Below are 22,052 nucleotides of genomic sequence, written 5' to 3' on the forward strand. Positions count from 1 at the left end.
CCGTTTGTGTGTGTGAGTACAAATATTTAATGGGGACAGATGAAAGGGCGATTGTCTCGTCTCCTGTCAGAGGTTGAATGATGGGGGGAGGAATCAGTGAGAGAAGGTGATGAGATGAAATGAGTCTATTTCTTTTTCTCCTTTCTGATTTTCTTCACCTCCTCTGACCTCCGCTGAGGAGGTGCTTCGTTTAGTTTTTCACGATGGGCTTTGATCCACATCCTGCTCGCTTTGTCTCTCCACTGGCTGACCATCACACAGTCAGAGACTAGCTGGTGAGCATTTATCAGCTAAACTCACAGACTCATCGTCATAGTCTTTAACTTAGTAGGAAACTTGCAGCAACATAAGTAAGTTGATCTGTTTTGGTCAAAGAATCGATGCAGATTTGAACCATAAACTCATGTTTGCAATGGTCCAGATGTTCTAATCCCTCCCTCTAATGCTGCTCCAGCCTCATGGACCAATCAGCATGAGGCTCCTCAACAGCCCTGTGTCGTTGCTCCTCCCCCTCCTACATGGCCCGCCCCTCCCCGTGCGCCATCGCTGGTGCCTGTCAACACTGTCGCCCAATGGCGGCGCAGCATCGCGCAGACGCCTCAGCACGGATGGCCGCGCCCCTCAAGCCCTGATTGGTCGGGACTCGGTGGAGGTGTTGGGCCACTCCTACAGCCGCGACGACTTCACCAACGTCGCGCCGAGCGTCTTGGCCAAGGTCGGACGCAACCTGCACAACCAACCGCAGCATCCTCTGTGGCTGATGAAGGAGCGGATCAAAGCCCACTTCTACAGGTGACGCCCCCCGTCTGGTTCTGACACTTTAACTACCAGCACTTTAACTTTTTACCAAACAGTTGTACTTCAATGTTTAGACTGCGGCCTTCAAATCTATATCCATATGATCAGGGTTCTGGGGTCTGTCTGTTTATTCTGCTCATGGGTCAATAACCACGTCGTCTGTCTGACCCCCCCGCAGCGCTTACGTCGGTCGCTCGGGCAACCCTTTGTTCTCCGTCCATGACAACCTGAGCCCCGTGGTTACCGTGGAGCAGAACTTCGACAGGTGGGCACCTCTCAGCGCTTTCACAGAACTACCAGTTCTTTCTCAGCTGTTCTAATAAATGTAAAACATACTTCTGAAACATCTGTGGTTTGATTGACAGCTTGCTGATCCCGCCCAACCATCCCAGCAGGAAGCGAGGAGATAACTACTACCTGAACAGGTGAGGGGCGCTGAGCACCACCCACAATGCATCTCTTTTGATGTCATTTGGATTTCTGATGATTTAAATGTCAGCAACGACACATCAACAGTACTAATTACTATAAGTACTAATACAACTATGTACCAATACAACCGTGTACCAATACAACCATGTACTAATACTCAAAAGTAGAGAAGTATTCTGATCTTTTGAGCTAAAAAGCAGTTTCATACTTCATGCAATAAAAATAAACTGATCTTTCAGGTAGTAAAAGTACAGTACAAGTAATAATATATATATCTATATAGATATCTATATAACATCAAAGTTGCATTCAGTTGGCTTTGCTTTAAATAACATAAACTTGCTGGCTGTAAAATGAAACTTAATTGAATATTCAATCTATTGATGCGATTGATCACATGGATGTAGTTTCAAAGCGTGTCACTAACCACGTTTCAGGAGAACGATGCTTCGCGCTCACACCTCCGCCCACCAGAGGGAGCTGGTGAGCTCCGGCCTCGACGCCTTCTTATTGGCCGGAGACGTCTACCGGCGGGACGAGATCGACGCCAGCCACTACCCCGTCTTCCACCAGATGGAGGGGGTCCGACTCTTCTCCAACCACCAGGTAGAGGCCCCGTGGCGACTGGAGGAGGCTGCTGGTGGGTTGGCCCCGCCCTCTGCTGGCCTCTGAAGCCGTCAGCAGAAGGCCACGCTGTGAGATGATTGTGTAGCACGACAACTGCGTGGAACCAGTGGCCTGCTGGCACTTCACTGTTAAACCGTTAAACTGGTTAAATAAGATGAACAAGCTAACTAGCCAGCTAGGAGACATCCTCATTCTGCCTCCTCCCGTCCAATGGCCACGTGGCTCCAGTAGACTTGTGAGGCTCCAGTAGACTTGTGAGGCTCCAGATGTGTCCCGCGTGTCTTCCAGCTGTTCTCGGGGGTGCAGCACGGCGAGGAGCTGTCCCTGTTTGAGGCCGGAGGTCGGCGCTCGCCTCAGAAACAGGAAACTCACTCTCTGGAGGCCGTGAAGCTGCTGGTGTTCAACCTGAAGACCACGCTGGCTCGACTCGTCACTCACCTGTTTGGACCAGGTGAGTGACACCTGAGGCTTCCTCTTCCTCCTCCACACCATGGTGCATATCCCCCTCTTCTCCTCCTCATTGTGATCAACCCGTTCAGATGTGGAGGTGCGGTGGGTCGACTGTTACTTCCCCTTCACTCACCCCTCCTTTGAGCTGGAGGTGCGTTTCCAGGGCGACTGGATGGAGGTGCTGGGCTGTGGAGTGATGGAGCAGGAGCTGCTGAGCTCAGGTCAGCACACACACACACACACACACACACACACACACACACACACACACACTGTCGCTGCCTCCAGCCTGTGAGCAGTGCATGCTGGGACCTCTTCAACCCACATTTGTTCTTCTGTTTCTGGACCTGTTGACCGCTTCACATGGTCTTCATGTCCACGGACCTGAGCTGCCCTCTGTGTGTGTGATGTGTCAGTGATCTGAGTGCACACACACACACACACACACACACACACACTCAGGTCAGGGATTGATCTGTCTATTTGTCCAACAGGGAGTGAGACATGTGGACACAAAGAGACCAAACAAAGGTCACCTCCACGGTCAGAGAGTCAGATGCAGATGTCCCTGTCGGTCTGTGTGCCCCCCCCCCCTCTGTACCTGTGCTAAGTGGCTAGCTCTGCCCTTGAACAAAGCTGCAGCGCTCCACTTGTTCCAATCAATAATACATGTTTTAGGACGAAAAGACACACACACACAGAGCACCTCGTTAAGAAGATGCCTCTCTATACTTCACACTGAGATGTCCACTCAGGTGTGTGAGACTGAAAGGAAGACGTGTTTTAAGCTTGAAGGGTTCTTCAGAGAAGACATTTAGATATCTTTATAAAGGTTATCATGTGATCAGCTGACCTGTGAACTAACTCGCGTGATGTCATCAGAAAGAAGACTTCTTCATATTCTGGTTCTAACGGCTCCTCTTCTTCTACAACTGTCTTTCACATGATGTCGCTCTGCACTTCATTCACAGTGTGTGTGTGTGTGTGTGTGTGATAACGTTGGCAGTGTCTATGCCCTTGGCACTGCAGCAATGCACTTGACATTCATAGTGTTGACACACACACACACACACACACACACACACACACACACACACACACACACACACACTCTCTCTTCTTTCTTTAATTCGCTCACTCTCTCTTGACTCCTGGACTCGAGTCCGTCTCTCACACTCACACTCTCCACCTCCTTTTCGTATCCACTGCGGCAGTGTGGTGCCGTTGCCTTGGAAACAACCCCCCTGCACCCCCCCCCACACACACACACACACACATACACACACTAACAAGCACTTTTTTTCTCGAGCACAGAGTGAGAGACAAAGAGTAAGACAAAAAATGGAGGTGAGGGGATGGATCGGTTGGTGTGATGGAGGGAGAAGGATGGGAGGATGAAGGGGCGGAGCTAGGACAAGGAAGGAGACAAGTAAGCATTAGGAGAAAGGAAAGAGGAGGTAGGAAAGATTAAACGAGTAGCAGGACCAAAGGCAACAGGGTGTGTGTGTTTGTGCCTTATTTAATGGCGAGGAAGCGTGACGCCATATGTGTTGCCCGAGGCCCAATGTGACGAGGGGGGGAGTTAATGAGAGAGGTGAGGGGAGGAAACGAGAGAGGAGGGAGGTGTGTGTGTGTGTGTGTGTGTGTGTGGGGGGGGGGGGGGTTCCCTCAGTGGCAGCGGGCAGCATATGGGACTTGGCGCTAATGACCACACCTCCACGCCAGAAACTGATTTAGACACACGGACCCCCATGGGACAGGATTATGTGTGTGTGTGTGTGTGTGTGTGTGTGTGTGTGTGTGTGTGTGTGTGTGTGTGTGTGTGTGTGCGTGTGTGTGAGCAGAAATCTGATTAAAGTCGTGTTGGTGAAAATTAACAGCCCCTCAAACCCGCCCCCCCAGACCTGTGTGTGTGGTTCAGGTGGCACTTCTGTCTTAATCCCCCCCCCCTTCCTACTCTGAATAAATCATGTGACCCCCCCTCCCCCGGTGAGCTTGGAGTAGGTTTCCTAAAGAGAGATAATGAGAAGCGTGGCGATCCTCCTCCTGCATTTGTGTTTCCTTGCTTGTTAAGCCCCGCCTTCTTCTGACCTCTGACCCCTCTGTGTAGATTGACACCTCCTTTCACCCCCCCTTTCCCTCCTTCCTTCACTCTTTAGTTGATTTATTCCTCCGTTATTTCTCCATCCTTTCCTCCTTTCCTCTTTCTCTCCTTCTCACATCCAGTCTTTAATCCCCCCCCCTTCCTTTTATCCCCCGGTTCTCCCAGTGAGGGCAATAACTGGTGGACAGCTGGTGCCCCCCCCCCCCCCCACACACACACATGGGGGTTAACCCTATTTTCATCTGAAGAAACTAATAAAATTATAATAACATGAAAATCCAGTTCAACAACAATAATCAATCATCCTCCTTTGTCTTTTGTTTCCTTCCTTCCTGTCATTTCTGTCTCATCCTTTCTTTCCTCAACCTTCAAAAACACTCCGTTATCTCACAAAGAACAAAGTGACACATGAACTTGTTTGTTTTACTTTGAAAAGACTCTGGTCTTTATAGTCTGGACTTTACTGTGTTAATGCAACGTCATTAAGGCAGGGGGACACCATTCTGCAGACAGACACTGGACAGGAAGACGGAGACACTCAGTGAACACCTGAGTCATGTGTGCATCAGTGATGCCTTCAATGACATCACGTTACTTAGAGACAAATCTGTTATGAATCCTTTGTGTTTTAATGAAGGTTGGATCTCAGTGGATTTACACCATTAACATTTTTACACACACCTTTTCTACTGTGAGGGGAAGACATGGCCTCCTTCACAATAAAGGTCCAACTTCTAACTCAAAACAAACTCATTTATATTATTCATAGTGTATTTATATTTTGTCAGTCACTGCTAATGCTAAGACGTTTCACATTGCCTCTGCTTTCAGAATAAAAGCAACTGATTTTATTTTGAAGTGGAGGTCAGAGCTAACAGCTATAATCAGTTTACAAAGGTCATTTTGTCATGTGTGATATATATTACTGTATTACAATTATGAATGTGGTCAACACTTTTACTTCTACTACTTCATCAAGATTCATTAATTATTAATTTAATTATTATAACTGAAAAGTGACTAAAGCTTTTTGATAAAAACAGAGCAGTAAAAACTACATTTTCAGTCGAGAAGGAAAGTACCTCAACATGTCAGTATAATTAAGTAATTGCAGTTTCCCTGCAGGATGGGATAATTGTGTGTCTGTGTGTGTGTGTGTGTGTGTGTGTGTGTGTGTGTCTGTGTGTGTCTCAGAGGATAAGAAGCAGGTAATAATTGAATCGCTGCAGCTCATCAGGACAGGAAGTGGGATGAAGGAGACGCTCTGAACTCGTTCTACATTTTCTCTTTCACACCTGCTTTCAGAACAACGTCACACGCACACACACACGCACACACACACACACACACACACACACACAGGCACACACACACACACACAGACACACACACAGGCACACAGACACACACGCACACACACACACACACACACACACACACACACACACACACACACACACACACACACACAGGCACACACACACACACACAGACACACACACAGGCACACAGACACACACGCACACACACACACACACACCTTGCACTCAGGCTGTCGGTCTAATTAACACGTAGACGTCTTTATTAAGGTAAAAGGTGTGTTTCTCATTACGGAGGCTTGAATCACGTCTTCTATTGATCACGACTCTGGTTTCTTCTTCTGTGGAGGGGGGGGGGGGATCAGGACTACATGAGACCAGATCACATGGATGATCAGGACTACATGAGACCAGATCACATGGAGGATCAGGACTACATGAGACCAGATCACATGGAGGATCAGGACTGCATGAGACCAGATCACATGGATGATCAGGACTACATGAGACCAGATCACATGGAGGATCAGGACTACATGAGACCAGATCACATGGAGGATCAGGACTAGACGGGATCTGGTTCACATGGTCCTCTGACTGACCCCGCGCTCCACACTTAGTCTCTTTATATTCTGGACTGTCCCTGACATAAAGTGTCTTAACCTCCACTAAACAGGGATCAGGCGGCTAAGCTGTGTGAGCGCCCCCCCCCCCAGTCCGGCTGATTGGCATGCGGATGCTCACTCCCCTACAATGACCATAAAAACCTCTTTGTCTCATCTTCAGGGTCTTTGAGTACAGTATTTGGAATCATGACTCATTGTTTGTGTTTTTTTGGGCTCATTCAGGACTTTGTTCCAGTAAAAACAGTTTTAGAATGAAAGGAAACAAATATAATCGAAGTGAAGGATTAAAAAAAATCTCCGTGCTTTTGTGCTCTCTTTGTGAGAAATGGATGATGTGGTCGAAACCAGAGAGCTGCTGACTAAACAGAGTCTCATGGCTCAGTCAATGTTTGGACATGTGGGTGATTTATGACGCTTGTGTTCCGTGTGCTGTGACGTCTCGCTGCAGTGTGCACACGGCTTACAGCTAAACCCAACAATCACGCTTCAAACTGTGTCTCCAGAAGAATGCCCGTACTTCATGAATAAGATCTGAGAAAGATCTATCAGACAGCAACCTGTGGTTCAGCTGCATTCTCTTTAGTGACCAGCAGGGGGCGACTCCTCTGCTCCCATAGACGTCTATGAGGAAATGACTCTACTTCTGTGTAGTGACCAGCAGGGGGCGACTCCTCTGCTCCCATAGACGTCTATGAGGAAATGACTCTACTTCTGTGTAGTGACCAGCAGGGGGCGACTCCTCTGCTCCCATAGACGTCTATGAGGAAATGACTCTACTTCTGTGTTCCAGTTACAGGAAATGTACAAAACCTTATTTAATCATTGAGTTCTAGTAAAACTATAGTTTCATGTTTCATACCCTTTTATCATTCTCAGTTAAACCAGCGACAGTCCAAATTTCTCCCATGATGCACCAGGGTTGACTTTCCCTCTCCAAGAGCTGCCACTGAGGGTTTCCATCTATTAATCATGGTGGGGAGGCTGCCAATAGTCCATTTAGGGCCGCAGAGGGTGACGGATGAGGTGTAGCGAGGTGAAGAGAGGAGCCTCTGAGGGCTTCGTAATAACTTGTTCCTCTAACCGGCTGTCTGGAGTCGGGACTGATGGGATCAAACTCCTTCATAGGGTCTTTTATTTTGAAATTTAGGCTGTTACCATAGACACACTCCATGGAAATATATTTAAACATCTATTGTCATATCAAAGTTACTTAGCATGGGTTTGGTCCATTGTTCTCTGGTTAAGAAGCGTTGGTTTGGTCCAATGTTCTTTGGTTAAGAAGCGTTGGTTTGGTCCAATGTTCCCTGGTTAAGAAGCGTTGGTTTGGTCCAATGTTCTTTGGTTAAGAAGCGTTGGTTTGGTCCATTGTTCTCTGGTTAAGAAGCGTTGGTTTGGTCCATTGTTCTCTGGTTAAGAAGCGTTGGTTTGGTCCATTGTTCTCTGGTTAAGAAGCGTTGGTTTGGTCCATTGTTCTCTGGTTAAGAAGTGTTGGTTTGGTCCATTGTTCTCTGGTTAAGAAGCGTTGGTTTGGTCCAATGTTCCCTGGTTAAGAAGCGTTGGTTTGGTCCATTGTTCTCTGGTTAAGAAGCGTTGGTTTGGTCCATTGTTCTTTGGTTAAGAAGCGTTGGTTTGGTCCATTGTTCTTTGGTTAAGAAACGTTGGTTTGGTCCATTGTTCTCTGGTTAAGAAGCGTTGGTTTGGTCCATTGTTCTCTGGTTAAGAAGCGTTGGTTTGGTCCATTGTTCTCTGGTTAAGAAGCGTTGGTTTGGTCCATTGTTCTCTGGTTGAGAAGCGTTGGTTTGGTCCATTGTTCTCTGGTTAAGAAGCGTTGGTTTGGTCCAATGTTCTTTGGTTAAGAAGCGTTGGTTTGGTCCATTGTTCTTTGGTTAAGAAACGTTGGTTTGGTCCATTGTTCTCTGGTTAAGAAGCGTTGGTTTGGTCCATTGTTCTCTGGTTAAGAAGCGTTGGTTTGGTCCATTGTTCTCTGGTTGAGAAGCGTTGGTTTGGTCCATTGTTCTCTGGTTGAGAAGCGTTGGTTTGGTCCAATGTTCTTTGGTTAAGAAGCGTTGGTTTGGTCCATTGTTCTTTGGTTAAAAAGCGTTGGTTTGGTCCATTGTTCTCTGGTTAAGAAGCGTTGGTTTGGTCCAATCGTTCCTGGTGTTCTTTTATGGATTCAACAGGAATGTAGCATCACTGGAATCCCACTGGAGTGATTTGTGTTGTCCAGTAACAACTGGTGTCTTATTTCCAGTACCTACCAGCATTTTAACTGGTTCAGTCCAATAATGTTTGCTGTTCTTTGGTACTGTGATACAACTGCAACAAAGCGATGGATCAAAGCTGTCTTCTTTTGAAATGCATTCTGTGGTGTTTTGGTCTAATCTAGGTACCAATATCCTCTGCTGTTTTAACCTACTTTGATCGTTACACGATGACGTCATCGACAGACGGCGATGCCGGTGCGCGCTCACTCACACACACAGAAACCACCGAGCTTCCCTGATTGGCTGAGGGAGGGGGCCTGGCATTGCGGAGATGAGTGAGAAAAAAGGGAGGGCAGCGAGTTGTCTGAATCTCACACACACACACAGCGATGATGCGCCCGGCCATCTTTCCCCTTTTTGTGTCGTGCAATCTGTTTTGGCTGACGTCTGTGCCACACTGCGGCTCAGTGCAATGATACCGGCCCACACACACACACACAGACACACACACACACACACACACAGACACACACCCTCTCAGGCTGACTCTCCAGCATCAGTCATGTGTGTTTCTCAGCTTCCTTCGTGGTCGTCTGTACGTCAGTGTCTCGTGCGTCAGATGTGTGATTTTTCTCGTTAGCATCACTGTCGTTAATCTGTTGCTGGCTCTTGTCTCTGGTTCTGCTGGTTGAGCCCATCGAGATGGGCCGGTGGGACACATGCTCGCAGAGGTCTCAAAAGCCCTGCAGGCCAAATTTGAGCCTAAAAGTCTAAACACACAACCAGGTCTGTACAGCGCATATCTTCAGTTTATAGACCGGTCCTATAACCTCATGTTCATAGACTACTCTGCCAGGCCTTCAGTTCAAGCTCTCACATGAAGGTTATCGACCATCTGCACATCCCCAAAACGCAGTTCACCACCTGACATCGTTCCTACAGCCCAAAACATAGCCTTTAAAAAAACAGGCTTCTGATGTCCAGACCTTCAAGTCTATGAGTTGGATTCAGTTCTACACCCCCTTTACTACAACGAACAGGAGCTTTGTCCTTCAGTCAATATCTAGTCCCCATATGTTGATCATCAAGGTTTCTCTTAATAATTGAGATGCCTACACCAAGTTCGCCGCAATAATAAGCATGGCAGTATTTCAATATGTTCATATTTGAAAGTTTGAAAATTAGCGACATTCACAGCTGCAAACTCTCAGCCACTAAAGAGCTCCTTATTCCAAGTAAGATGACAATGTTTCTATGATTTTCTCATTTCTATGGGTGTGGCATGAGATGAAAAGTCTTCAGATTCTACTTCCTTTACCCTGGCTGCACTCAGCTTTGTGTAAATAGTGTTTGCTTTAGTTCTCTCATTGATGGGGAGGGACTGGTTTGTGTATTTGAACTGGCTTTAAGACGTCTCACATTCCTGTACGTAATCATTTCACCCAATCACAATGCTGCAGGTTTCCACCCAACCTCTCACAATGCAGCCATTAATACATAATATATAGTAGGAGGGATGTGGGGGATGAGAGAAGGATGAGAGGGATGAGAGGGATGAGAGGGATGAGAGGGGTGTGGGGGATGAGAGGGATGAGAGGGATGAGAGGGATGTGGGGGATGTGGGGGGGATGTGATGGGATGAGAGAAGGATGAGAGGGATGAGAGGGGTGGGGGGGATGAGAGGGATGAGAGGGATGAGAGGGATGAGATGGGATGAGAGAAGGATGAGAGGGATGAGAGGGATGTGGGGGATGTGGGGGGGATGTGATGGGATGAGAGAAGGATGAGAGGGATGAGAGGGGTGGGGGGGATGAGAGGGATGAGAGGGATGTGGGGGATGAGAGGGATGAGAGGGATGAGGGGGATGTGAGGGATGAGAGGGATGAGAGGGATGAGAAGGATGAGAGGGATGAGAGGGATGTGGGGGGGATGTGATGGGATGAGAGAAGGATGAGAGGGATGAGAGGGATGTGATGGGATGAGAGAAGGATGAGAGGGATGAGAGGGATGTGATGGGATGAGAGAAGGATGAGAGGGATGAGAAGGATGAGAGGGATGTGGGGGGGATGAGAGGGATGTGATGGGATGAGAGAAGGATGAGAGGGATGAGAGGGATGAGAGGGATGAGAAGGATGAGAGGGATGTGATGGGATGAGAGAAGGATGAGAGGGATGAGAGGGGTGGGGGGTATGGGGGGGGGCAGAGGGGGCAGAAGCAGACGAGGCAGGAAGCTTTTTCGGGGGGGGAGAACCACAGCGGCGAGGAAAGAGAAGGAAGAGAGGAAGTTACTCCATGAATATAAAGTGGGTTAAAGCAGGCAGGATGTGGTCTCAAGTAGTGACTTTATGAGCCTGGTAAGATGCATTCTGGGATGAGACCACGTGCCCAGATGTTGTGTCCAGCCGACCAATCGGAGAGAAGAAAGACGCTTCTTGGGTGCGGCGCATGTTTGTGGAGCTCCTCTCACACTTTGTCTCCTCTCGTTAATCTTCAGTGGGATTACTGATGAATTCAGTCCTAAATCTGCTCTTCTGCTCCTTCCAAGAACTGAAGATGTGAACATCTCTGCCAAAGACTCCATCAACAGTTTAACCTGCAGATTAACTCTGAGGCTTCAACTCGCACACGACGTCTGCTCTTGTTTCTGTTGAGAATCTGTTGACCAGAAAAAAGAGAAAGCAGAAAGGACAGCAGGAAATGAGTGAAAAATGAATAAAGACAAGGAAAAAGTAAAGAAATGGAAGAAGGGGGGGGTGGGGTGGGGGGGGGGGCTTCAATGAGTAAGACCTGGAGACAAAGAGTAGCAGAGGAGACCAGAGAAGAAAGGAGGTGCAGAAAGAGGAGGAGAGGAGTCACAGATCAGATTGATTTTGCGTTGTCATGAAGTGGAGATTCATTCCAGAGCGTTCCCTCATCTGCTGCGACCCCCCCAAACCCCCCGACCCGCCGCGCATTAGCATAGAAAGCACATTCCCCGTCCACTGATTGGACCAGGACCGCCCAGCCCAGGATGTGAAGGTGTGTGTGTGTGTGTGTGTGTGTGTGTTTACGTGCATTAGTGCTTTGTGGAGTCGAGGGAGGGGGGGGGGGGGGGCTGTACATCATAATAATAAGCAGAAGAATTTCCAATCAAAGCAGGTTCTTCCTCGTGCCTGAGAAGAAGAACTGGGCGATGATGTCACAGGATGTGAATGACAGGACTCTGATCCCGAGAAGCCTTCTCATGTGGGACATCTTCTATATTCTATTCTGATTCCATTACGGAGGTTCTCGATAAGCAGGTTCTGCTTCCTGGTCCTCTCTGTGGGGGTTTTCTGCTGGTGCATCTCTGTGGTCCATCCTGAGTCATCTCAACAACCATTGGCTGGAGGGCGGAGGTTCTAATGAGGCGTTCGTGATCCCCAGAGGATGAACCAAACGGCTCCACCGTGAAGCTGATGTTTGTATCTTCATGAAATCTGTGGCTATTTCAACTGAATGTTATTCTCAGATCTTCTCTTGGTGATGATGACGTTTTACCTCTTTAAATGAAAACCCACTTCCTGAACCGCCTGAATTAAGGCCAGGATTAAATCCTGAATGATTTCCTCGCTGAGTTCAGGGAGAGAAACCGCTTTGTCTCAATTAGTCTTCATCCCAGAGAGAGAAAGCGCTTCCCTCTCATCGGGCTCAGAAATGTGTGAGATCCTCAGAATTACCCATAATCCTTTATTCCTCCGGGCACTCGCCCTCTGCTTTGACCTGCCTCGAAGCAGCGGAAGAGTTTTGTTCTGAAATGAGAAGTGAAAGTGAAACTTCTCTCTCAGGTTTTGGTCTCCTCCTCTAGGCTTAGGGAGGCACGGCTAATCTAGGCTTTCTGTTTCTGCAGCCGGGGCGGGGGGCAAGGTGGGCTGGGCCTTCGGCCTCGGTCTGGAGAGGCTGGCCATGGTCCTCTACGGCATCCCCGACATCCGGCTCTTCTGGAGCCGCGACGAGCGCTTCCTGGGACAGTTCCGGGTGGAGGAGGTCCATCAGCCCGTCTGCTTCCAGGTACACAGCCAGGGGGAGGAGCCTCAGGTGGATCTCCACAGCTGGTCTACTAATCAACCAATCCAACAAAGTGTAACCTTGGCTGAAGGGGGGGGGGGGCACGATGCATGATGCAAGAATAATAACTAAGTCCTAAATGCCTTTTCTCTGTAAGATTACGAGACGTTCTCTTCTATCAGGTCTAGATAGTCTCCAAGTGTTGATTGTTGGTCCTTTGTGCCCCCCCAGCCGCTCAGTAAGTACCCCCCCCTCCTCAACGACATCTCCTTCTGGCTGCCGGAGGGCGGAGGCGACTTCAACGAGAACGACTTCTACGAGCTGGTCCGCTCCATCGGAGGCGACCTGGTGGAGAAGGTCTCGCTGGTGGACCAGTTCACACACCCAAAGTAGGAAAACGCACACACACACACACACACACACACACTCACTTCATTAAACAATAGGAAGCAAAACGCTTTAATAATGGAGAAAGAAAAAGAACCAACAAATCAGAAAGAAGCGAGAAGCGAAGGTCACTGATGGACAATGAATGTGTCATCAACGCACACTTTTACACAAACACACACACACACACACACACACACACTCCATTTGTACGGTGAGATGTGCCTTTGACTCGACACACAGCTGTCCTCGAACACCTTTCAGCTCGGTGATGACGTCTCATTTTTTAATGTGTGTGTGTGTGTGTGTGTGTGTGTGTGTGTGTGTGTAAAAGCCAGCTGTGGGAAGTGGCTGAGAAGTTATTTTTCACAAAACTCTGACACAAAATAACGCAAGGTCGGGAAAGTGAGTGTGTTTTACGTTACGTGTGTGTGTGTGTGTGTGTGTGTGTGTGTGTGTGTGTGCAGAGAGGGCGCTGCAGTGCGTAAAAAACACAACTCATCTTTCAGCTTCTTAATGTTCTTTTTTTAAATAGCAAGGGTTAGTTTGTGGTAGTTAGTGCAGATAGTACTAGTAGAAGTACCTTTAACACACAGAGTAAATATGATGTTTTGTTCAAGAGACCAATGAGAATAGAATAATGAATATTAAAATCTTGGCTGTGCAAAGTATAAATATGCTGGAAAACATTTAACATCCTGAATATAAATGACACAAACTTCACTGAGCGATGGATTATTATTATAAACGCTTCAATCTGTGATGAAACAGACATGTTTCACCTTTCATGTATGACCTGAAATGAAGCAGTAAGCAACCTTCAGGTGTTAAAACTGCATTCTGTGTAGTGACCAGCAGGGGGCGACTCCTCTGCTCCCATAGACGTCTATGAGGAAATGACTCTACTTCTGTGTAGTGACCAGCAGGGGGCGACTCCTCTGCTCCCATAGACGTCTATGAGGAAATGACTCTACTTCTGTGTAGTGACCAGCAGGGGGCGACTCCTCTGCTCCCATAGACGTCTATGAGGAAATGACTCTACTTCTGTGTAGTGACCAGCAGGGGGCGACTCCTCTGCTCCCATAGACGTCTATGAGGAAATGACTCTACTTCTGTGTAGTGACCAGCAGGGGGCGACTCCTCTGCTCCCATAGACGTCTATGAGGAAATGACTCTACTTCTGTGTAGTGACCAGCAGGGGGCGACTCCTCTGCTCCCATAGACGTCTATGAGGAAATGACTCTACTTCTGTGTAGTGACCAGCAGGGGGCGACTCCTCTGCTCCCATAGACGTCTATGAGGAAATGACTCTACTTCTGTGTAGTGACCAGCAGGGGGCGACTCCTCTGCTCCCATAGACGTCTATGAGGAAATGACTCTACTTCTGTGTAGTGACCAGCAGGGGGCGACTCCTCTGCTCCCATAGACGTCTATGAGGAAATGACTCTACTTCTGTGTAGTGACCAGCAGGGGGCGACTCCTCTGCTCCCATAGACGTCTATGAGGAAATGACTCTACTTCTGTGTAGTGACCAGCAGGGGGCGACTCCTCTGCTCCCATAGACGTCTATGAGGAAATGACTCTACTTCTGTGTAGTGACCAGCAGGGGGCGACTCCTCTGCTCCCATAGACGTCTATGAGGAAATGACTCTACTTCTGTGTAGTGACCAGCAGGGGGCGACTCCTCTGCTCCCATAGACGTCTATGAGGAAATGACTCTACTTCTGTGTAGTGACCAGCAGGGGGCGACTCCTCTGCTCCCATAGACGTCTATGAGGAAATGACTCTACTTCTGTGTAGTGACCAGCAGGGGGCGACTCCTCTGCTCCCATAGACGTCTATGAGGAAATGACTCTACTTCTGTGTAGTGACCAGCAGGGGGCGACTCCTCTGCTCCCATAGACGTCTATGAGGAAATGACTCTACTTCTGTGTAGTGACCAGCAGGGGGCGACTCCTCTGCTCCCATAGACGTCTATGAGGAAATGACTCTACTTCTTTAATGCAGCATGATGTTCATGGAGTGAATGATGGTCCATGTAGAGTCAAACAGACTATGAAGCATGGGATGCTTAAGGGCGGGGCTACAGTGATTGACAGGTCTCTTCCACGGTGTTGTCTGCGTTGGAGTCGTCCCGGTTTGCACCTTCCCTCAAAGTTCATCGTATTATCCCCAATTTACTCAATTTAATGCGAGACGTAGCGGCTTTGTTCGGGTTTCGCTATGACGGAGATTTCAAATTAAAAGAAACTGCAACTTTTACTACTATTAACTATATTTTATTCTGTCAACACACACACTGCATACTTTGTCTTATTCTCTAAATGGCACCTTAACTTTTCTGTAAATGTCAACATTCTCCTCTTCAAAATGTCACCTCCTCCTCGTCTCCTCCCAGTTTTCTTTTCCCTCCTCTTCCTCCTCTTCCTCCTCCTCCTCCCTCGGTTACCCTGCAGAGTTAGCATATTAGCTTACTGTGCTTCCCTGGCCTAATAGTGTGTGTGTGTGTGTTGTGTACCTGATGTGTTTATACATGTAGTGCGTAGCAGTAATATTTTATGGGCATTAGAGCCGTTGTATCAACAACAGACCAGATTTGTATCAGCAGGCTCACCGGCTGCCACGGCCCCAAGGGCCTCTGGGTAATCTGGGTGTAATTGAGCATCGAGGTTACGATGGCAGACACACACACACACACACAGACACACACACACACATGCTTTCACGCTCACTGGGGTGATAAACACATCAGGGAGCTGAACAGATTCACACAGACACACAAACAGATACGCACACATGTCACATACGTGATATACAATCTACAACTGAATGACAACAAGCATCAACATTTACAAAAAGAAAAGAAAACGGACAAGTTTAACCTGAATTTAAATGAAAGTATATTCTTGTCCATTTATTTAAATGTGTGTGTATATATATATATATATACTGTATATATACATATATAAGTATAAATAAATGTCCCCCGTCACTGCAGTTTTCTGCTGTTTCTCGGACAGGAAGTGAAGTTTCGTCTTCCCCCTGGTGTCCATCTTTTGGTTCAGGACCTTTGACCTTTGGATTTGGTTCTCACAGCCTGCAGCTGGCTGCACATCTGGGGGACGCACTGGGACCAATTACCACGGAGCTGTAGCCTTGAACAATGATGATTTGATGAAGAGCACTTCTTCTGGCCCTGTTGAGCTTTCACAACGTCTCACAAGAGTCCAACAAGACGCGTCCTCTTCACAGAGCTCCGTTAGCGGCGAGGCGCCTGGGTCCGTTCCAGCCAACACGAATCAGCCGCTTCCATGGGGAGGTCGCCCTCTTATAGTCATGTGACCTCCTCACAGAAGCCTCTTTGGACGAGCTGGGGAGCTAATTAATGTCCAGAAATACAAAACACGCGGCTCGGACTCGGGCCAGATGTGCAGGCCGAGTAACAGATGTTTTCCAGGTGTTTTCCTTTCTGCATTTTCCGCCTTCAGGGTCTCTGGGCTCCCTCCAGGAACGCCGCCCGCCGGAGGTCTTGATCATTTTTCTGACCCAGCTGTTGCAATAATTCTAACATCTGTCCCGTCTGCTTATTGGTCAGAACAATCCACAAACCCGTTGAGCCCTCAGTGCTCCCGTATCTGACCCAAAGACGAATGGGTCGAGTAAAGTTAAGGAATAACATACTTTACGATTGTATCGTTATTATTCAGATAAAGTCCAGCAGAGACTGGCGAGGCCCAGAGTGCATGATGAGACCTCAAGGTGCTCACCAGGGAGCTTCATGAACGCTTCGTCCTGGATCCCAACATTGAGCCCGGCGTGCTGGTTCCTCCCAGGAATCACTGTCGCTGTGAGAGGGTTGTGTGTGTGTGTGTGTGTGTGTGTGTGTGATGAGGTTCGATCCAGGTAGATTGACTTCTTATTGTCTGGGGATGAGGAGCAGAGTGAAGTCCTGAAGGCACTGAGGAGAATGAGGGGAAGAAGATTGGACTGGAAAGTAAACAAATCGTTTCATCAGATGCTGCTCAAAGTACATCTTAAGATGTCTTCTAAGTCTAGGATGTTGCTTTTTAGTTTCTACATCCAGTGTTTCGTCACAATGAAACCTTCATGTTGGACTTTTATCCAGCACTGTCTTCTTCTGAGATGACTTTAATGGGAATATTTTTTGTATTAGATTCCACTTTTGTATATTTGAGTTTTGACAAACAGAACCATTCAGGTGTCTCAGCAGCCCTCTTTGGTTCCCTGAGGTGTAAGCTAATGGAGATCCAGTCAAAATAAACTCAATAAACTATTTAGATGTGACTAACTTTAAAGCCACGTTCCCTGCAGAGCCCTTAGAGTTTGCTGCCATCGTTCATCTGTCACTCACAGGCTGTGCAGCTCGGGCCGAGGTCGTCCACAAGGTCAACGTGTTCAATCTGTTCCACTGAGGCTGGACTCGACTCCCCGTCTCCACTGGCTGGTTCTTATCCTCTCAGCAGAAATGAGCCCAGACTGCACTCGCTGTCTGTGTCGACCATGTAGAGCGATCATTTCTGTCAGAGTTCAGATGTCCAGGGAAGGGGGGGGGGGAGGAGGAGCAGGAGCAGGAGGAGGAGGAACGGGTCCCTTACAGCAGTTTGAGGCGGTTCTCTGTTGGACACTCTACCATCGCTCTACTAATGCGACTACTTTCGTATGACTTGGTAAATACGTCTTTTATTTCACCAGCAGGCGTCTTGCATCGAGTTTGTTGAGATCTGCTGTAAGAACTAAATCATGTAAATGAGCAGTAAGAGAAGTTAAAAGGACTTGTGAATATGAGTCCCTGCGGTCACCAGGTAACACGGTCACACTTTGACCTGAAACACCTGTAGTGACCTCAGCTGAGAACAATTCATTTCATCACTGTGGACACCACGCAGACGTCACAGTGCACGCAGACCGACGATCTGATTGGTCGAGGAGCCACTCCTTTAAACAATTAGTTTCTTAATCATTTCAATCCGACCAGATGTTCGTTTGAATGTGAGAGCTTAACAGATGTTCTACCACGCGCTCAACACGCTCTAATGTTCTAAGATTCTAAAACGTATTGATCCACACGCAGACACACACACACTCTCTCACACACACACACACACACACACACACACACACTCATACGCACGCACACACACGTCTGAAACAAAGCAGCAAGCTCCAGTTACCCGAAAGATCAAATGTAATGTGAATGAATCTTGGATTGTATGCATGAAGGCACACACACACACACACACACACACACCCGCAGACACACACCCTTTAGTGGAAAATCACTTTTGCTGCCTCCATTTTCCTGATAACGATGCTCTCTTCCTGCTTTCCTTTCATCTTAATACAATTAACACACGCACTCACACACACACACACACACTCACTTAGTGAAGTGGCTTCATGAACGAGACAGGAAATCGGTTTCTTTGCTTCCGAAACACATTTCACAGAACCAAAAAATGAAAGAAATTGTGTTATTTTATTCCCCATGTTAATGTAACTAATGCTACGGGGTTAGCTTTAGTGCTCCTCTGTTAGCCTTAATGCTCCTCTGTTAACCTTCATGCTGCTCTGTTAGCTTTAGTGCTCCTCTGTTAGCCTTCGTGCTGCTCTGTTAGCCTTAATGCTCCTCTGTTAGCCTTCATGCTGCTCTGTTAGCTTTAGTGCTCCTCTGTTAGCCTTCGTGCTGCTCTGTTAGCTTTCGTGCTACTCTGTTAGCTTTCATGCTACTCTGTTAGCCTTCGTGCTGCTCTGTTAGCCTTCGTGTTGCTCTGTTAGCCTTCATGCTCCTCTGTTAGCCTTCGTGCTACTCTGTTAGCCTTCGTGTTGCTCTGTTAGCCTTCGTGCTGCTCTGTTAGCCTTCATGCTCCTCTGTAAGCCTTCGTGCTGCTCTGTTAGCTTTCGTGCTACTCTGTTAGCCTTCGTGCTACTCTGTTAGCCTTCGTGCTGCTCTGTTAGCTTTCGTGCTACTCTGTTAGCCTTCGTGCTACTCTGTTAGCTTTCGTGCTACTCTGTTAGCCTTCGTGCTGCTCTGTTAGCCTTCATATTGCTTTGTTAGCTTTCGTGCTCCTCTGTTAGCCTTCGTGCTGCTCTGTTAGCTTTCGTGCTACTCTGTTAGCCTTCGTGCTCCTCTGTTAGCTCTCTTACTACTAACACAACAACATTTACTAATGCAGCTAATATTCCAATATCTGCTACTAGTACCACAACTAGTAGTAGTACTACTACTACTGCCACTATGAGTGCTAACTACTGGTACTTGTAAGTAGGAGCATCACCAGGTTTTGCTTGTGATTTAAATTAAATCATAAATTGATTGATGGCGCAACAAAAAACCTGCTAACAGACACGAGGAGGAGAGAACGCGTGAGTCACGATAAACACTCGTCATGTCAGCTGGTGCTGCAGCAGATGGCCAGTAGGCGACACACACACACACACACACACACTGTATGCATACTGCTTATTGATGCACACACTCGGGCCGGTAAAAAGGCTCGCAGACTGTTTGATCAGCGTGAAGATGACTCTCCAGTTTATCTGGCTGTCACAGAGGGAAGCAAGCAGGGAAGGAACAAAGGAAGCAAGGAGAAGGAAGGAAGGAAAGGACATGGGAGGCAAAGAGGGAAGAAAATGATGGGGACAAAGGGAGGTGGGATGGAAGAAGAACAAGGAGGTGAGAGTAAGGAGGAGGGGAATTAACAGGAAAAGGGTTGAAAGCAGGAATAGCAAGAAGCCAAAATAATAATTCTAGAAAAATAAAGGGAGAAAATGGACTTAAAATAAGGAGAGAATAAGGAATAGAGAATAATGATTTTTGAAGAATATGGAAGAGGTTACAGGTGAAGAAATGGAAGGAAAGACGAAGGAAAATAAAGGGATGTGAAGAGATGGAGGAAGAAAGAGGGAAAAAAGAGGCGTAGAAGGAAAGGAGTCAGGAGAGGTCAAAGGTCACTTGCCTCAACTTGTCTGCCATGTTTACAGTGAGTGACCACGGATCTTTAGAAGAGGAGCAGCCTGCCCCCCCCCCCCCCTCAGAGCGGCTCTGACTAATTTCTGCAGATGTATTAATAGATCACAGGCACTAGAGGACTACTGGACTCATTTTCAAATCAGCCTCTTTCATTTTGTTGGTTATTTTTCATTCATGTTTCTTTATATTATGAACAAAGTCACAGGAAGCATTGCGTCAAACAGGAAGTGCTTCCTCTCTGTGTGTGGAGGACTTCCTCACATCACATGTCGACCCTGAAGGACTCTGCAGGACTCGTTGAACGCTGCCTGAATCTCAGACCCGAACCCGCCCCCCCACACCGGCCTCTTACCCCCCCTGAGGGATCTCAGCCCAAACACCAGCTTATTTGTTCCATTCGTAGACGTGGAGTGTTGTCCAAAACAAACAACCAAACATGTTGTTTGTCTGGGTAGAAGTTTACTGAGAAAACCTGGAAATGCGTTTGTTTGTTTGCTTTGTTCTGCCTCGTTGTCATGGCAACGACAGCAACCTTCTGGTCTCCTGGTTTTAAGTCCCAAACAACTGTTCATTTTCCTTTATGACCTAAAATAAGAGGAGAATCCGATCGGCTGTTTTTGGCGGGAACTGTGGATGACGACTTCCTGTTGGACAATAAAGATGAACTATTATCCGCTTAGTTATTTTGTGTAACTGCTCAAATGACAACTCAACATACTGAAGCTCTACCCTCGCCACACAGGATGATTAAACAGAGCGTCTCCTCCCTGCCCTCCAGTTCACCTCCGTCACCTCCGTCAGACCGCTCCTCCCACAGTCTCTCTCTTATCTCTCTGATTTTGGTCTCCACCACCAGAAAAAGGGAGGAGGTGGAGCACATGACATCACATGTCGTTTAGTTGTGCAGCAGGTAGGGGTTCAGTGTCTTGCTCAGGGACACTTGGGGCAGCCGGGGTTTGAACCGCCATCCTTGTGGCTCCCAGCTCATCACACTACTCCATGAGCACCATCGCCCACGAAAACAAAGATGGAACCTTCTGTTTCTGTTCTACGTCCCGTCGTGTTTTGTTCGGATGCTTTTATTTCAAATATAACATTAATAAGACGCCACAATTGATCTCAATGAGCGGTGATGAAAGAATGAAGAACGTGAAAACAAACACACTTCCTCCATGATACAAACACATGTGCGGATGTAAAATTAAAGTATAATAATTGTGTATTTATAAACACACACTCTGGTCACATGATCCATGCAGCGAGATATTCATAGAACCAGAATCAGTGAGTATATAAGCGATGTATTGTTGCTCTGTGGTTCGTTCCAATGAGGAGGAAGCCTGACTGACCCCCCCCCCCTCCCCTCCCCCCCCCCCCCCCTCTAGGACCGGTAGGAGGAGCCAGTGTTACAGCATCATCTACCGTCACATGGAGCGAACTTTGACCCAACAGGAAGTCCGACTCGTCCACGAGCAAATCGAACGCACCGCTGAGGCCGAGCTGGGGGTCCAGGGCAGATACTGACACACACACACACACACACATAAAGACACACACACACACACACACACACAAAGAGAGACTTTAAAAAACCTTCAAATAAAGCTTTATTGTGAAAAATGAAAATGTGTCTTTAACTGTATGTTTTGTATCTTTGCATTTGACCATTAAAACGCTTCTTTGTCACATTGTTCTGTTTTTGTTGTTTGAGTTGAGTGATGAGAGGATGGAGACGGACACGAGATCAAACTCCAGCCGCAGGGGGCCGGCCATCACTATGCTAATGCTAATGCTAACTGTTCATTTACAAAAAACCTGCCAGTTGTTCTCTCCCATGCGTCGAATGTCCGTCCAGCCATGCAATGCACTCTGGGAAGAAAGGGTGAGTTTTAATGCACACAAAGGCACAAACTGACACACAATAATGCAAATGCAGCCGGTTACAGAGTTCTCTCCTACAGACACACACAGAGCATAATGACGACACGCTGTCTTAGGCTGCTACGCACACACACACACACACACACACACACACAGCCAAATGCCACCCTGCCAATCATGCCGTCTGCCTCCGATGGCTCCGCTCGT

At 47.6% G+C, this 22,052-nt stretch overlaps 1 protein-coding gene across 4 annotated transcripts in view; it reads left to right on the forward strand.

The window, feature by feature from the left end:
* Window positions 1-21,650, forward strand: part of fars2 (phenylalanyl-tRNA synthetase 2, mitochondrial) — a 25,125-nt gene extending 3,475 nt beyond the window's left edge. For 3 of the 4 annotated variants that reach the window (XM_037456492.2, XM_062559116.1, XM_037456496.2), the window contains exons 2-10: window positions 455-792; window positions 977-1,063; window positions 1,164-1,223; window positions 1,668-1,836; window positions 2,146-2,308; window positions 2,397-2,528; window positions 12,429-12,589; window positions 12,818-12,975; window positions 21,350-21,650. In XM_037456492.2, coding sequence (XP_037312389.2) covers window positions 473-792; window positions 977-1,063; window positions 1,164-1,223; window positions 1,668-1,836; window positions 2,146-2,308; window positions 2,397-2,528; window positions 12,429-12,589; window positions 12,818-12,975; window positions 21,350-21,488 — 1,389 coding nt within the window. In that variant the 5' untranslated portion in view covers window positions 455-472 and the 3' untranslated portion in view covers window positions 21,489-21,650. Of the gene's footprint in view, window positions 276-454; window positions 793-976; window positions 1,064-1,163; window positions 1,224-1,667; window positions 1,837-2,145; window positions 2,309-2,396; window positions 2,529-12,428; window positions 12,590-12,817; window positions 12,976-21,349 lie in introns of all 4 variants that reach the window. The other variant, XM_037456495.2, reaches the window with a different exon arrangement.
* The last annotated feature ends 402 nt before the right edge of the window (window positions 21,651-22,052 follow it).

Source organism: Pungitius pungitius, chromosome 19, assembly GCF_949316345.1.
Source record: "Pungitius pungitius chromosome 19, fPunPun2.1, whole genome shotgun sequence".
Taxonomy (NCBI): Eukaryota; Metazoa; Chordata; class Actinopteri; order Perciformes; family Gasterosteidae; genus Pungitius; species Pungitius pungitius.